This window comes from Vigna unguiculata, chromosome 3 (genome assembly GCF_037176805.1).
Source record: "Vigna unguiculata cultivar grain cowpea cultivar isolate G323 ecotype 2 chromosome 3, ASM3717680v1, whole genome shotgun sequence".
Taxonomy (NCBI): domain Eukaryota; kingdom Viridiplantae; phylum Streptophyta; class Magnoliopsida; order Fabales; family Fabaceae; genus Vigna; species Vigna unguiculata.
In genome coordinates, this window is record NC_140794.1 from 67,745,011 (window position 1) to 67,763,344 (window position 18,334).

General features: G+C 32.3%; 2 protein-coding genes across 2 annotated transcripts; both read right to left on the reverse strand.

Moving 5' to 3' along the window:
* Positions 1 to 9,835: 9,835 nt before the first annotated feature.
* Positions 9,836 to 10,742, reverse strand: LOC114176832 (ethylene-responsive transcription factor RAP2-3-like). The gene is made up of 2 exons (XM_028062010.2): positions 10,517 to 10,742; positions 9,836 to 10,426 (listed from the first exon to the last, which is right to left on the reverse strand). The coding sequence occupies exons 1-2, from the start codon at positions 10,665 to 10,667 to the stop codon at positions 9,933 to 9,935; spliced, it is 645 nt and encodes a 214-aa protein (XP_027917811.2). The 5' UTR covers positions 10,668 to 10,742; the 3' UTR covers positions 9,836 to 9,932.
* Positions 10,743 to 12,151: 1,409 nt separating this feature from the next.
* On the reverse strand, positions 12,152 to 17,545 carry LOC114178472 (Tetratricopeptide repeat (TPR)-like superfamily protein). Its single transcript, XM_028064401.2, has 2 exons — positions 16,097 to 17,545; positions 12,152 to 12,660 (listed from the first exon to the last, which is right to left on the reverse strand). The coding sequence occupies exons 1-2, from the start codon at positions 17,390 to 17,392 to the stop codon at positions 12,487 to 12,489; spliced, it is 1,470 nt and encodes a 489-aa protein (XP_027920202.2). The 5' UTR covers positions 17,393 to 17,545; the 3' UTR covers positions 12,152 to 12,486.
* Positions 17,546 to 18,334: the final 789 nt, after the last annotated feature.

Here is an 18,334-nt window from a genome sequence, read left to right on the forward strand (position 1 = left end):
TATATATATATATATATATATATATAGATATCAAAAAAATTCGTATTCGCAGATATTCGCAGATAAAACCCGCAATGGATAGAAAATGGACATCCGCTACCTACGGGTATGGGTATTTTTGATACCTGCATGTTAATGGGGCGGATATAGATATCATAGTATCCGTACACGTGGATACCCGTACCCGCTAAACTTATATGACATTTTTCTCTTTCCTTTCTTTGAATTTGGGCATATACATCAAATCTTATATAGACAATGATGTTTATGGTATGCTTGTTGCCAAATGATGAAATCAAAATAATAATACTTGACACGTGGCAATTGAGGTTTATTATTTGTTTATTTCTTAGAATTAATCGGAGAGAGTGGATTTATTGATCAAAACATTAATTAAAGAATTTCCATTGTGTTGAACTTCATTTTATATTTACTTTTACAATTATTGGACTTGTATCAACTTGAGTTTATTTGAACTTTATTTAAAATTTATGACAATGATGTATTTTATTTTTTTTATTTGAATTTATGATTAAATATTTATTTCTAAATAATTTTGCAAACACCTGCGGATACCCGCGGATATGAACAAAATAGGCGGATACCCGCATAACGGATACCCGACGGATATGGGTACGTGTACAAGGCAGATATTTATCCAGCGGGTAGGGTACAGGGGAGCTACTACCCGTACCCTACTCGCCCCGTTGACATCCCTATATATATATATATATATATATATATATATATATATATATATATATATATATATATATATATATTCTTTTTCATTTATCTATGAATCATCTTCTAGAAAAATATTTCTTGGGTGGTAACCACCGAGAGGATTTAAACAATTTCACTGATTATCTTGACCATAAATATTCCTTCATTCCCATAATTTGATAAGAATTAAAAAAGATATATATAATTTTATATCACATTCATCACACATATTTGATTGATGTATGTGACGGGTTGGTTCATCACGAGTCGGGTTAAAAATAAGTGAACACAATCCAGCTCACTTTATGGAGAGCGAGAAATTTTGTAACTCGACTCAACGCACCACGAGTTGGTGGATTAAGTGGGTTGATTAACCAACCCACATAAAAAAAATCATTTATTTAATTTTTAATATTCAATTATTTAAATATTTATTTCTAAATAATTTTGCAAACACCTGCGGATACCCGCGGATATGAACAAAATAGGCGGATACCCGCATAACGGATACCCGACGGATATGGGTACGTGTACAAGGCAGATATTTATCCAGCGGGTAGGGTACAGGGGAGCTACTACCCGTACCCTACTCGCCCCGTTGACATCCCTATATATATATATATATATATATATATATATATATATATATATATATATATATATATATATATTCTTTTTCATTTATCTATGAATCATCTTCTAGAAAAATATTTCTTGGGTGGTAACCACCGAGAGGATTTAAACAATTTCACTGATTATCTTGACCATAAATATTCCTTCATTCCCATAATTTGATAAGAATTAAAAAAGATATATATAATTTTATATCACATTCATCACACATATTTGATTGATGTATGTGACGGGTTGGTTCATCACGAGTCGGGTTAAAAATAAGTGAACACAATCCAGCTCACTTTATGGAGAGCGAGAAATTTTGTAACTCGACTCAACGCACCACGAGTTGGTGGATTAAGTGGGTTGATTAACCAACCCACATAAAAAAAATCATTTATTTAATTTTTAATATTCAATTATTTAAATAAATTTTTAAGTAACCCATGAGATAATAATCATAGTGAAATCAAGAACCAAGGTCTTGATCATGCTCACCACCGATAGATGATGAATTATTTTCAAGAAAATATTCATATAGTCTAAGAAAACATGGCTAATATTACACATTTTTTGTCATGTTATTCAACAAAATATAAATAAAAAACTATACATTTTGGTCATGCTAATTTAGAAAAGAATGTTTATAAGATGGTTGCTTGAGTAATTTACTATAAAGATTATAATTAACGATTAAAGTATCAACATATATAACTTGACAATCAAATTAATTAAACGTTCAAACTATTCAAATATTATTGATCAACATTCTAGCATTTAAAAATATGAAATTGTGAATATATATATATATATATATATATATATATATATATATAATATATAGGAGTGGTAAATAATTATTAAAAAAAATAAAAAAATGTAAAAAAAATGTTGGTGGGTTAAGTGAGCTAACGCACCTTCAACACTGCTCAAACCCGTTTAACCTGTGGGTTAAGTGAGTCGGGTTGAGTTTAACCCACTTTTGAAAAAATTGAATTTTTCTCAACTCAACCCGGCTCGAAACCGTGGTGAGCCGGGTTGGCTCACGGGTTGAAACCCATTTTGACATCTCTAGTGACGGAAGATTGATTAAAAAAAATATGTGACGAAAGATTGATCAATTCACCACACATGAAATGCAAATCAAATCACCAACACATGAACAAACAATTGAATAAACCAGTAAAACAATACCATTACGCACATTCCTCATGTCTCTTCTAACTTAAGATTTCAAAAGAGATATGGAAAAGAGAGACTCTAGAAAGAAAAACTAAATGTACAATAGAATTCTCAATTTGAATCTGAATGGAAAATAAAGGGGTCTGCAATTTATAAAGAATGGGAATTGGTTGAAGCTCCAATCATGGTGGTCAAACTTGTGAACTTTCTTTCCATGGAGGGTTTTCTTGAAGCTTGATTGTTGGTTCTGTCGTTTGATCATAGAATTTTCTTCAATGGTAGGTTTCCTCTATGGTTGAGTTCCAAAACTTAGTGCTTAAGGTTACTTTATGATGAAATTTTTTTCATGTAGCTTATACACCATATCTTTTGTTTGAGTTGTGGATGCAAAATTTGAATATTTTATAAACTGTCTTATATTTGCTTAAGTCGTGATTCTGCAACTCAAGTCATCGTGCTTTGTTTCTTCAATATTTTGCATAAATTCATCGAAAATACATTATTTTGTCACACATAATCATATCCAAATGCTTTTAGACAATCATGCAAGAAAATAAACTTCTAGACTTCAAAATCTTCCAAATAGACTAATAGAACTTCTAACACTTCGATCTATAAACTTAACACCCTTTCTTACTCAGGATACCGTGCATTACTTTTTCTTGATTTATTACGACAATTAGAATATACAACTTACAATCTCAAAAAAAAGAAACAAAAAAGGAACAAAACTACTTAGCCTTAACAAATTGTTGGAACAAAAATCAATTAATCTTAAGCTATATTCAATGTTGCCTTTTTAGTAATGAAATATATTGGTGGAATATGTAACAGAAAAATAGAGGATACTATAAAGAAAGTTTACAACCCATTATTATTAGCTATTTAGCCACATAAATGATAAAATTAGAGTGAATATCACATGCTGATACAATAAACTTTATGTTGAAAATTTTTTAAAGGAAAAGCTTAACATTAATCATTTATCATACTAACTATTTTTGTTTTTGGCTAAGATGAGAAAGTTCAGTTTGTTTGAATTTGATCGAAATAATAAGAAGTAGAATAATATAAACATGGTGTGGTGTCACTTTACTTAAGATCTAACGTAATAGATATTTGGGTCCCACTTTACCGAAGCGAGGGTTGGTTCATGCACCTTCTAATATACCTTTCTTCTGTTCAAATTTAATTATTCATTTGTGCTACTATCCTAGTACCAGTTAGTGTGTCACCATAAAGCAAGTTGAATGTATCGGATGAGACTAATCATAAATTAACATTTAAATTTCCAAAATTATTTATGTCTAAAAATAAGGTTAGCATGTCAAGAACTCCCTTAAAGTATTATGAATTGAATTACAGTAATTTTAAATATTTTTAAAAAAATTATAAATTACAAATATATCATTTCATTTAGAAGTTAGGAAGTGTTATATATATATATATATATATATATATATATATATATATATATATATATATATATATATATATATATATATATATAACTTGACATAAATTATTGGTAAATCCGGTGATGATGCTCGACTTTACACTTTAACATTTTAATTTATTTTAAAATAACAACTAAGATTAATTAGATGTATTTTATTTTTCTCTCTCGAAAAAAAATTGTGTAATGTGTCCTATAAATTGTATATATTGTAATTATCCTTACAATTAATATATTAATATATATGTAACACTAATAAAAGTAAGAATAAACCGACACTACAAAAAAATATCTCATTAATAACTAATTTTAGTGACCAAATATTATTAGTCATTATTCTTAGTTTTCAGAATGTATTTAATTGGATAAAACTCACTTCTAACAATTATAATGACCAATTTACAAAATAAAAAATTATTGGTTATTAAAATAGTTATTATTATAATAAAAAAAATTATTATGACTATTTTAATAACTAATTGTTAGATTTAAAAGTAAAAATAAAGAGCAACACGTTTGTCATTAACATAGAGCTTGGTTGGTACAAAAAGTATTTCCCCGACTATGTGTTGCAACAATTAATTTTCTTGCTTGATGATGAAAGCTTTTTAATAATATGGAGAGTTAGTTGAATGACAATAATAAAATGACTGAAATCTTTATAATAATATTTTCGATAGATTTCTTAAAAAGTCTCCATCGTACCACGTTTTAGCACAAGAAGAAGTGTTGGAGCATTTCAACTTCTATGTATGATTCTTGAGGTTCTCATCCTCCCCCGATTGAGTTCTTGGTTGCATTTGGAAAGGAATGCTAATTTTATTTTGTTCTAGCTTTTTTTTTCATTATTAAGTTAAATTTTATATATTTACTATTAAGTTGTTTTAATTTCATTTTTTTTATAAATAATTGTTCCAATAAATTTGTTACTGAAGGAAGTGATCTAACAACCACTCTCATCTTTCTTTCAAAATCCACCAAAGTAACATTTATAAATTCTAACTGTTAATGAAGAAAATTGAATCCACAATCTCTCTTATTATTTTCCAATTTTACCAAGTTGAACTCCAAATATAAAGTAATGGATAATATCATTTAATTTTTTTTAACCATGTTGGAAGTTTCATATTAGCTAGAGATAACGCGATTTAAGATATAAGTAGGTACAAATCTCATCTTACCAGTCGGTTTTGTGAGATTGAGATATGCTTAAAGTTTACTATATAACATGATATCAGAGCCATGAGTTAGAGTTTATCTTAGCAAGATTTGTCATTTGTTTGGCCAATTGAGTCACCCGCTATCGGGAAGTTCATTGTTTGTTTGGGCTTGTTGTTTCAAAGATTATCAGACCATCCATTAATGTCTAGTCTCACGCATGCACGAAATATATATATATATATATATCTTGGCGTGAGAGAGGTGTTGAAAGTCTCATCATATTAACTAGAAATAAGACGATTTTAAAAGTATAGAAAGATGCAAAACTTATTTTACATGACAATTTTGTGGATCTACTCTATAACAAACCTTATTTAAACTCTATGAATCTAGAGTATAAAGAGAAATTGAATAGCAAACTAATCAAATTTAAGAGTGAATATAATTGTTTACGAGCCATGAATAAAATTAGCAGATGGGAGTACATTGTAAAGTAATAACATAATATGATAATTTATTTTTTATAAATTTGACTGTGTTACGATATTATGTTTAAAAGTTTGTTGTAATTGTTGTCTTAATACAATCTTATAAAACATATAGTTTTAAAATGATTAAAAAAAATATCTTCTGAAAACATTAAAATATAAAATATAAAATTTCATTTTGTGATATGTCAGGATTTGAGTGAGAAAATTTTATAAAATTGAGGTCTTAAATATTTTCACACACACACGTTGATGAAAGTTTGATTCGTTGAGAAAGTTGGGATACCTATTTCATGGTTGGTGCATGTGTTGATGTATTAAAAATATGAACGCAAACAAAGGTTGTTATACAGCCTAGTATTAGGCTTTCCTAAACCGAAGAATAGTAGGGTTAAGGAATTAAGGAAGATGTTTCTATTCTTCCAATCAAGTCTATATTCAAATATTAGGATATGTTTATTTTATAAATGTTTTATTTAATTAAATAATCTATATTGGAGAATCAATTATCTATATTTTTTGAAGTCTAACGATGTTGACGATGTTGATAGTATAACGCGCACAAGATCTCTGAGTTCAAGATTCTCACAAATGAAACAAGTAACCCATCATCTGTTTTCAAATCCATATTTATAGTTCACGATCCCAAACGACGAAAACTCTTCCCGCCAAAATAATGCCCCAGACCAATCGATACCATCATTGCAAAGGATATGACACTTAAAAACGGCGGCGCCAAAACTTTTTCGATTTAACCACTGACACTCCTTCACCTACCTTCTGACGGTTACCACTTTTTAGCCTTAACACTGTTCACCACACTTAAAGGCTGGGGGACTGGTGTATCACACCTAGCTGGTTTCGCTAGCATACCAACACATATCACCCTTGACCGACAACTCATATCGGACAAGGCTGGGGGACTGGTGTACCACACCTAGTCAAACTCGACCAAATAAGTAAACAATGTGTATATCGAGGCAGCCAAGTATCCAGCCTAGGCCGAGTTAGCCTAACTTGTATCAATTTTAACCTATACATCCGAAGGAATGACCTACACCTCGTATAACCAATATAAGTCATCAAGGTAGGTAGCCGGTCCGGGCCGCCTACTCCAGGCGACAACTCTAAAAGACAGTAGAATAGAAGCCCCCACCTTCAATAGGTCTTAAGGGCCTGGGTTAGGGTCCAAGCCCACTCATGGCCCAAGCTAGGACCCAAGTCGAGGCCCGACCCATGAGGTAATCAGACATAATTAATGCTCTATAAATACGTATGGACCCCAGCAATTAAAGGTACGCATTCATTAATCATTGATTTGACCCTCTGAGAGCTTTGACTTACTTGAGCTTCGGAGACTCTTCTGCAGGTAACCCCTCCTGGGTTCAAGCTGGCATGTATCAACCGGGGAGAAACCAACCAAAGAGATAACGTTCTACATGGTAAGGTGACACTTGTGTCTAACTCATCTTGATTGTTCTCTGCAAGAACAGTAATGAATTAAATATGTTTTTGGTCCCTTAACTTTCGGTTAATTTTGGAATTAGTCTGTTTCAAAATTTTGGACCAATTTAGTAATTCATCTTTCGAAATACATGAATTTAGTCCTTTTAATCAAATTTTGTTAAGTTTATTTGACATTTCAAACGCGTTTCATAATAGTATTTGACTTAACATTAAAGCAAAAATGTGTCAAACGGTATAAACAACTCAAATACAATCCATCCTGAAATGCGTACGGAACATTAAATAAACCTAACAAAATTTGATTAAAATGACTACATTCACGTATTTATTTTGAAAGATGAAGAACTAAATTGGTCCAAAATTTTGAAATGGCCTAATTTTAAAATTTAGTGAGAAAGTGAGACAAAAAAAAACATATTTAAACCAAAAATAGTTTAATCTCTTTTGTTTAAGTTAACATAGTGAATGACTAGCCTTACATTTTTTTTCCTAATTAACTTTTATATTTTGCTTTTAATTCTTAATAAAAAAATTATTTTTATCTCCACAACACCTTCATTTCCATTTTAATATTTTTATTTATTTATCAATATTATCTAATTAATAAGTTATCAATTAGTAACATATTCATGAATGAGTAAAAGACATATTTTTTTCAGATTTATTTTATTTGAAAAAGAAAATTAACAAATCTGATACCAACTATATTATTTCCGTTTTTTATTAAAGTATCTTTGTCATTCTTCTTTCTTTCCGCATTCCTTATTTAGAGGTGAAATGGAAAGAAGATTAATAATCAGGTAAAAAACTCTTTCATGCGCCTAACTTCATTTTCTTTGTATTTTATCCATGAATATGAAAATATTGCAAAAGATAGGAGACGTAAACACTAACCTAAAAATAACACTTTTACATCATATTAGTTTTTTTTTTTTAAATAAAAATATTTTAAAAAGATACATGTATCATTGTATTCAATCATTGATATGATAACTTAGTAAACAGTTTATTATTTTAAAGATATCCATAAACGACACAAAGACAAAATAAAAGATAAAATATTTACAGAGGAAGAAAATAAAAATAATATATTAAAAGCTAAAAGCAAACTTTCAAAATTCATTGAAAAAAGTTGCCCCTGTGAATCTTCTTTTTGTAAAACTTTTATTGAAAATCCAAAAAAAAAAATATTGACAATCATAAGTAAAATTTGCAAATTTATGAGGATTAAAAAAATTATTTAAGTTTCTTTTATCGTCAACTTTATTAGTTAAAAAAATTTATTTTTATATAAATTTTTAATATAATTATTATAAAATTTAATAAATTAATTACTAATCATCAGATGAAAGCTGCATATGTTATTTATTCATTTTCTATTACAACTTAAGAGCTTTTATTTGTCCTGTCTTTCCGCCTTCTTTGCATGGAATTATATGATATTTTACAAAATAAAAAATTAAACAGACCGCTTAAAGAAAATATTTTTCAAGTAGAGAGAATGGAAGATAAATCTGAAAAATAAATAAAGTTATTAGAAAATGTTGAAAAACACCACAAAATTTGTCATTTATTTCCAACAAATTGAATATTTGGCTGGTAAAATGTGAGAGAATGAAAATAGGGAAAAAAATGATGAAAGTAACGGAAATAGTCACTAAAGAAAAAAATTTTAAATAACGACCAATATTTCGGTCACAGAAATATCAAGGGTTAAATATATTTTTATCCTTTAACTTTCAGTGAATTTTAAAATTAATTCATTTCAAAATTTTGAATCAATTTAGTCCTTTATCTTTCAAAATATGTGGATTTATTCAAATTTTAATCAAATTTTGTTAGGTTTATTTGATGTTTCATACAGATTTAGAATTGTATTTGAGTTGTTTATAATATTTGACACATTTTTGTTTTAATGTTAAGTTAAATATTATTATGAAATACACTTGAAATGTCAAATAAACATAACAAAATTTGATTAAAAGAACTAAATTCATATATTTTGATAAATGAAAGACTAAATTGATTCAAAGTTTTAAAATGGACTAATTCTAAAATTCACCGAAAGGATAAAAACATATTTAACCCAATAATCAAAAACTAACTTGATTTGTTAACTAACTTTATGAATTACTATTTTCTTGATCACTAATATAAAATTGTTGGTTCTCAAGTGGGTATTCACCAAAGTCCCATATCGAGTAATATGAAGAAGAGAGTAGCAGAAAAATACTATAAAAATAAAAATAATTGTTGGTTTTAGAATTGTCACCACAACTCAATAGGTCTCTTGAGTGTATGAGGGGCTTGGGTAGTTATGTGTCATCGGAAGGTTTACAATTTTTGTCAAAAAAATTGCACTATAAAATATTTGCAGTTTTGATCCATTTATTTGTAAGTAATGATCGATTTAATGACCGAAATTAATAGTCGATTTAGTGGTTAGATTAATATCGAAAAATAAAAAATAAAAACCTGAGACTGAGTTTGTAAATTTCTGTTTTTTATTTCTACTAAAATTTTTCTGCTTTTCTCTCTATTTCATTCTTATCAAAGAAATCCTAAAGAGACATGCATATACTTATTTACTCAAAAACTTGCATGATCATCTATAGTAAACTCAAAATGGGAAACCTTTATTATTTGACATTTTCTTTCTATGAAATTATTCTATTAAACTTGTTTTGGAAGGGAAGAGAATAAAATAGTTAAAGGATGATGAAAAGGAGAAAACAAAGAGTATGAAAAGTTGTATACATAGAAGTGAAACAGAAGAGGGAATTCAGTCAGGAACACAAAGAAAAGCATGTAAGATTAAATTTAACAGTAACAAGGTTTCAGAAGAGGTGGTGGTTGGACAAAACGACGTCGTGGAGCGGGTCCCACTCAGGAAGTGGTAGCGCCTGCATCGGAACCTGTTCGTGCTCCAAACCGAGAAACGATTCCAGGTTGGAAATATGGTGCGCGAGTTCAGGGTCCTGGTCGAGGTTATTAAAAGTGGGTTGATAACAGGGCTGAGTCAACTCGGGGCTGAGGCATGGGTTGTTGTTGTTGGATGAGTGGTGCTGGTGATGGTGGTGGCGGGAGAAATTGAGCTTGGCCTTGTCTCCGCGGATGCGCACGGCGGCGTCGTCGTAGGCGCGTGCGGCATCTTCGGCAGTGGCGAAGGTGCCGAGCCACACGCGCACACCCTTGCGTGGGTCCCTTATTTCCGCAGCCCACTTGCCCCACGGCCTTCGCCTGATTCCTCTGTAGGCGGTCTTCCGTACTCGCGCCTCACCCTTCTCTGCAACGGCTCTTTTGTTCTTCACCTTCTCACATGGGTCCTCCACTGCATCAAAGTCAACAACAATCATGGTGTGAAGAAAATACCAAAAATTATAGTTAGTGAGAAGAAGAAGAAGAAGAAGGTGTTAGTTACCTTTGTTGTGTGTGTGGTGAGATGGTTGGAGTGTGGAAGAAGAGGTGGCGTGGAAAGTGTGGAGGTGAGAGAAGAGGTGTTGGGTGGTGGATTGTGGAGCATTCTTGATATCCACGTCTATGAAATCAGAAATGATAGAACCACCACACATTTTGATTTCAGAGAGAGTGTGAGAAAAATGAATAGAATGTGAGGAGAAGGAGCATCAATTTATAGAAATGGGAGGAAGAAGAATACAGTAACATCACACGCAAGTGGACACAAGTGGAAATCGGGTTTTTCCTCCACCATCTTACGCTACCCAGCCTCTCTATTATTCAATACATTGCTATATGTAAATCTCCATAATCGATTTCCTATTTTACATAATAATACACTACTAATTTTTATATGTATATATTATGATTTTTTTATAATATGCGTCTTATATACTTATCTACATCTGGATAGGATATTAATTTAAATAAACTACCGAGTGGGTGAATCAATTAACACAGATGTTATTTTCACACATAAAAACATTTTTCGATGAAGTGATTGTTTGTTTTACATTTTTAAAATATAAATATTATTTGTAAAATAGAAAAGCTTTATGCAAAGAAAAACAATATAGTACAAAAAAAATAAAACTTTTAAAGCGTGAATAAGGTAAAAGTTAGCAAGTCTTTTACAAGTTATTTATTTATTTACTTACCTTTTTTTTAACTAATTTAAATAAGTGAAGTGAACTTCGTTTGCTTGTTTTTTTCTGTCTAGACAAATAGTACATTCTCTATTTCTCAACCACTTACATCTTTTCTACATTCTTTTGTCGTTATTTCATATGTAAATAGACCATATATTTGATTTAAATATTTTCCACTCCCTGGAATTTAACTCATGAAAAATAAATATAAATAAAATGCTATAATAAAATAATAATTTTCTAAAGTGTAAGCTGGAAGTAAGAGTAAATTTACCGTGTCAAATAACCACTGTTCAATTTTGAAATACATATCTTTTCAACGCTGCCCATTTTGACTTGTGAGTAAAGGCGATATCTACGGGAGAAATTCCCGTGAGAGATGAAAATGTTTGGGGCAATAATTTTGAGATTAAGACATCAATCGAAATAATAGTTACTTGGACAAATTAGAGACTTCTTTATTGTAATTTAAAAACGTCAGAAAAAGCATTACGTTTAAACACATCATAAACGTACGTTTTGAGATCATTTTATCATCGTCCAAATTCTATTTTAAACCCCCGATAATATGAAAAGAGATTAAGGACATATCTCTAAACTTTTTAACAAAAAGCTTAAAGAGAAAAAACATATTCTCTATAAATTAAAATTAATTTATTCCAAAATTAAAATATAAAAAATTAGAAAGACTATATATGAGAGAAATTATACAAATTTGTTTACAGATAAACTAATTTTATTTTATTTTTAAATTGTTTTTTCTTATTTGTCTCTGAAACTTTTCATGGAAAAATTTTCAAAACAAACCCTGACTGAATCTAGGAATTTTCAAATAACTGTGACACCTGGACAACTGGCAGCTCTAGGGAAACAACTAGCATAAAATACTAACGAGTGCCGAACATGAATACACAAACATACAAAATCATGAAGCGAAACTGGGAATAAAATTCTGTAAATCACAGCTGCTTTGGAGATCTCTCTTCATAACTTTAAAAAATAACAAATGTCCTTCTTTATATGCAAACAATCCAAACACTTGAGAACATGAATAGAAAAAGAATATGAAAATTCTATTAAGTTCAAATCTGGTGAAGGCAGCGAAAATATTAATTTCATGACATAGCCAGAATGAAATAAACCATACATCACATTTCATATTTAGGGTGACGGCAATCCATACGTATTACCCCCTAACTATCATGGCAAAGTAAAAGGGGGTTGTTGATGATGTAAAAACCTATATGGCATAATAATTAAAGGAAAAAATAGGACCAATGAATTCCTAACCAGCCATCTGAGCCAACCGGTGAACGGTGCTTCTAGCAATCCTATTACTAGGATCAATCTTCAGCACGGTCCTAAGGTCTTCAGAACCAAGTTTGTACTTTTCCATACTCTCGTACAACAGAGCACGCTGTACCAGGACAGCTACATTGGTTTCATCATTTTCAAGAATCTGCACAAGAAATGCTGATCAGAACACTCTTCTCCCTCGTTATTATACAGTCATCAAGAAAATGACATGGTTCAGATCATTGTTTATGCAGTGGAACTCATGAGCAGGCCAAGCCATAATCCTAGCTTTTTTAAACTTCAATTACTGAATTGTATGCATATGCTATGCTACTTGGGGTCTTTACTAAGATATTAATGGGACCCGGCAATTATTGATAAACCAGCTTTCGATGATAATTAATATGAATTTGTTCTTGAAAATAATAACGTTTGCATGTATTACCTTCACAAAACTCACTTTTCTGATTAAATTATGATCAAAACAAATCAGAGGGTCGATAGAAAGAAAAGACAGAGAAGGAAGACCCTAAAATAAACACAATCACACAACGCTCAGTCAGGGCCATTTTAACACAATAGTCACTCGCCTTTTTGTTATATAAAGAAGGGAGAGTTTATTGTTGAATTGAAGGCAACTTTTGCTAAGATAGAAAATTAGGCTTTTCTAAGTGAGAAAGCACTTTAAGAGAGTTGTTATGGGTAGAAAGGTGCTTGAACATTATTATCACGGGATTCTTAATTGTAATATTTCCCCTTCTTTTACGCTTTTAGGTATTTTTATCGATCTGACCAGATGTCTATGGCTGGCTGAAACTCCATTTTCTAGGGTTATGATGCAATCTGCTTGTCACTGTGTATTAGCCTGCTTTATTGCTTTTAATTTCTATTAGAATTAGTGAAATCTATTTATTAGTCTTTTGTGTTCGTGGCCCTCTGTAGAACAAACTAACCTTCTAAGATTGCGAATGACCAACCTTATTTGAGGGGTTTCTGGCCAAATTAAAATCTTTCTCTCTGGTTTATATACTTTCCCCAAATTTCATTCGTAACTAACCAAATGGGAATTGAATCGGGGGAAAGATGGTTGGTGGCGTTTGATGAAGACCTATTAACTAATTTAAGAGAAGTCACTAATGAAAGAGTTTTAGGAATTCAATTAGAATAGAAATTGGAGAATTCTATTGCATGACTAGAAAATAAAAACCAGGCTTTCTTATCTGCTAAATCCTCACTCTGTTGTTATCTGCTTTTTTAACCCTGTTTTCTTGCAGACAATTGGACAAACCTTTTCTAAAATAATTGTTTACTATATTTCACAGATCGAATCAATTATACTCGTTAGTCCTTTGGGTACGATATCCGGACTTAGCCCCACTGTACGCCCTAAGCAAACACATTTGCACACATCAATTATCTACTGGTGGAATTTAAAGCCAACAAGATTTCTAAACATGGAGATTTGAGCAAAAGGTTATAAGAAATTAATTCTGAAATTCAAAAGTAATGACAAATGTTTTGAATCCATAAATCCAAACACTTGTTTCTAAAAATAAGGCACCAAACTAATTATGAACTATCCATTAAAGTGTCAAACAAAGGCATTGTGTACACAAGATTCAAGTAGGACTTTTGAACTTGTCTAAGAGTTCAATTCGAGTACGTATTGAATCAGTACGTGTTATAAACCAAGAGGATTACAGTTTTGTGATGGGTTAGAATTAGAGGGAACAGTGAAAAAATTATAATAACTCCATAGATTGTTATACATGTGCAAACATTTTACCATAATCCCAAACATTGATTTTCAGATCAACGGTTCTAGTTTCTAGCTTTTTCCCCCAAGAGAATTCCTATCTTACAAAGATCATCCTTTTAAAATGATAAAGATAAAACAAGAAATTCCCCTTTCTCCTAAGATCCAAAGTGTACCACGCCAATGTTCCTCAGAAGTATATGATATTTTAGAAGAGTGGCATCCAAGCCTCTTATTTGACCAACCCAATAGCCTCATCGTTAAACATAATCCCCGTCTTAAATATTCCTAAAGACATGTTCTTTTATTTGATGGTGAATATTACAACTATTATAGCGGGCCAAACTAAGACTTTCTTCATTTCTCAAAATCTTAGTAATGTTTTAGAAAAATACAAAGAGCAGCAACAACTAGATGCTTTACAAGGAAATCAACCAATGCAGTAGAAAGGAACTTTGGAAAGAGATGCAAATTCCCTCAATGATATACATCAGTTTGAGCACAGGCAGTTGTCAATAATTCTTGCCATGATTCAAAAAGGATAAAGAAACTTAGGTAGTCGCAAAATAAGTACACGAGGGAACGGAGAATCTTATTTCTGTCAATATAAAACTTTGAAGTGAAAGAGTAGCTTTCCATGATAGAAAGTGTGAAAAGAACCAAAAGATATGTGATTTCGCAGCTGTGATTGTTAATAAAATTTGAGATGGAGACATTGTTCAACACAAAGCTGATTGTTTGAAAAGTTCCGAGTAGATTGCCATAAAAATTGATTATATTGTTGGAACTCAAGAAGAGCACAGGTTTTCCTACAGACACTATGCAATTATAATTGATATTTAGGCAATTATAATTTCTTTTTTTTATATTTGACATTGAAGTAAAGAAAATTTCTATCTTTTTTATGTTGAATCCTTAACAATATCATTTATATTTTTTTGCAAAAAAATATTTAACAGAACTGTAAGTGGACGAACATGGCATACCTATGAGAGTAGGAATCAGACAAAAATTTCATATCCAATAGGTATGAGAATGGTGATGAAATAATTAAAGTTGCATCCACCCCGTCCCATTGTCATCTCTAAGGTCAAGCAACAATGACAGGCCAATTGTTCAGTGCTTTATTTAGAAGAAAAATTATTATAATTGAAAATTGCAGCCAGTGCCAATCTTAACAGAGTACCAAATGAAGAAACTAAGATCACAAGGTGAACTATCCAATAAAGGAGAAGAATGAAGCTTGTTTTTAGAAAACATGGAAGGTGAATTGTAGCATATTTTCTTCGTATCCAATAGATTGACTGCACTTGCACTTGCAAAAGTGAAATTCAATGAATCTAATAAGACAGAAATTAATTCTAAAATTTCTAAAGCCAGAATGCATGTTTCCATTCCATAAATCCAAGCCCGTAGTTTGCCTAAAAGAATATTCAAATCAGGAGTTATTTCTTACAATAAGGCACTATGTATTTATAGTTCAAGTACGTTACAACCCTTAAACTTTTCTTAAAGTTTTATATAAGCATGTGTTCTATGGGTTGAAAGTCAAGACCCAAAAGGATAATAAGAACTTTCTTTTTATCCCCTTGCTCCTAAGATGTCCTATCATGTATTCAAACCTTACATTTCCTACAGAATCTAATACTTCCTGCCAATAATAACCTTGTTTTCTTTACATTTTGTCTCCAACTTTTGCCAATTAATTCACCAATAGTATAACAAGTTGCAGATAACTTCTTTTTTCTACAGGCATAAACAGGCCTTCTAAATTATCCAACAACTCAATATTAAAAACATGGCATTTAGTGATTTAATAACAGCTAAAAAATTCATGTGATACCTTGGTACAATCTGCCACTGCCTTTTTATACTCCCCGACTTCTTTGTAACATGAAGACCTGCATGACAAAACCTCAGCTACGGCGGTAGCATCCCCAGCTTTCTCTAGAAGAACAATGGCCCACGAAAGCCACTTAATAGCATCAGCAAACTGTCCCTGCTTGTAATTGTCCATCCCCTTGCCTTTTGCAGTGGAACCAGAGACCCCAGCAGGAGGAGGAGGCAGCCCCTCAAGCTCAGTAGTGGTGCCACCCACATCATGGCCTCCCCCAGCAAACTCCGAATCCAAACCCCAATCGTCCTGTCCTCCAAATCCATCAGAGGCCGAAGCAGCGCCTCCCACCGCAGGCGAGGAAGCCGCCGTGAAAAACATGTTCAACGGATCATCACCACCACCTGATCTCTGAACAGGATTCTGAGTGGGAGCGGCAGATCCAGCAAAATTGAAATCAATCCCCGGAGAAGCAGCCGACGAAAACGCGGCTGAGCTCGGTTTTGAAGCATTTTGAAAATCTCCAAAACCATCCGAGCTCGATTTGGAAGCATTCTGGAAATCTCCAAAACCATCATCCCTGGATGCAACCTTCGGCCCTTTGGCAGCTGAATTAAGGGTAGCAGACTGTTTGGATCCAAAACCAGACAAAGAACTAAAAGGATCCTTGTTATTAGAACTGGTTCCAATTCCACTACCCGTGTTTCTCATTGAAGTACCCCCAAGATTGGGGGTTTTGTTGGCATTCACGCTAAACCCCCCAGAAGATGATGCCCAACTGGCACTGCTCTGTGGCGTGGCACCAGTTTTGGGCAAAGAATTGGCCATGTTTCCCATGGAAAAGGAGGTTTTATTGGGGGTTGGGGTAGCGTTTTTGAGAGGAACATTGGTACCAGTAGACTTGGAACCCTGGCCCAAAGCAGAACTGACCAAATCTCCGAAGAGATTAGGGTTCTTATCAACGACCCCAATGTTCTTGGAAGCGGCAGAAGGCTGAGTGGTGCCCCAGCTTTTGCCGAAGATGTCTCCGACCATGGAGGGGGGGCCACCGGGAAGGGCGGTGGTCTGAGTGGGAGCGGGTTGGTGGGTCCATGAGGGTTGCTTGTTGGGTTGGGCGGAGGAATATTGATAGGAATAGGAAGAGGTGGTGGTAGTGGTGGTGGAATAGGAAGGTTTGGGGTTTTTCTGGTCGTTGAGGGACTTGGGACGGTTGGATCCGATGCCAAGATCGAAATCGAAATTGAAGTTGTTGAGGGAAACGGAGGGGGATTTGTTCGTGTTGGATTGGCCGTAGTTGGAATTCATTTCTGAAATGCACGGAGGGAGAACGCAGGGAGTTGATGGAAAGAACACAATCAGATGTTGGAATCGAGAGAAAGGGAAGGTGTTCTGTGTTCTGTGTTCTGGATTAACGGTTGGTTAGGTGTGGAGCTTCGATCGCTAATTTCGGTAATAATAGACACGCATCAATGCCTTTTTTTTTTTTAATTCATCTTTCATGATAATTTAACAGGTGTTCTATACAAAAAACAAATACTAGCTATATCCATAATAATAATAATAATAATAATAATAATAATAATAATAATAATAATAATAAAAGGACCACGTAACTTTTTCTTTTACTTTTACTTAATTTTCCCCTTTTATCAACTCTGCACTTTTTATTTACTCCTTAGCATGCTGCAGCACCATCTCTTTAAAATAATCATTGATTTTTTGGGGATAATAGATAAACATCAAATAAAAATATTACCGAATAAATTCTGCATTTCAGCTAGTGAGACATAGATTAAGAAAGTTTACGAAAGATAATAACAACAGATATTAGGAATAATTTAAGTTAAGGAGACAGTATAACTTATTTTTCCCCATCAAAATGTCATTGACAATAGATTGTTTTCTTTAAAATATTGTTGCAGAAGAAGTAATACAAAATACTAATTATTCATTAAAAAACATGCTACAAAGTTTAAAGTTTCAATTGTACGAGGCAACCGGAAGGTCCCAGGCTACTACTAGATTTCGAGGATATTCACTGCTCAAGCTAGGAAATATGCGTAGCGAGCTATTTCAGAGTGTAATTCTTGAATTGATTTATTAGCACCACGTTATTAATTCCGATTCTGGACACCCGCTGCATATGCTACGAAAAATCAAATATTAAAGAAACAGAGCAACAACTCACGATTAACTCGTCCTCGTAAGCACACTAAAATAAATATACTTTAATATATCCCAACTTCA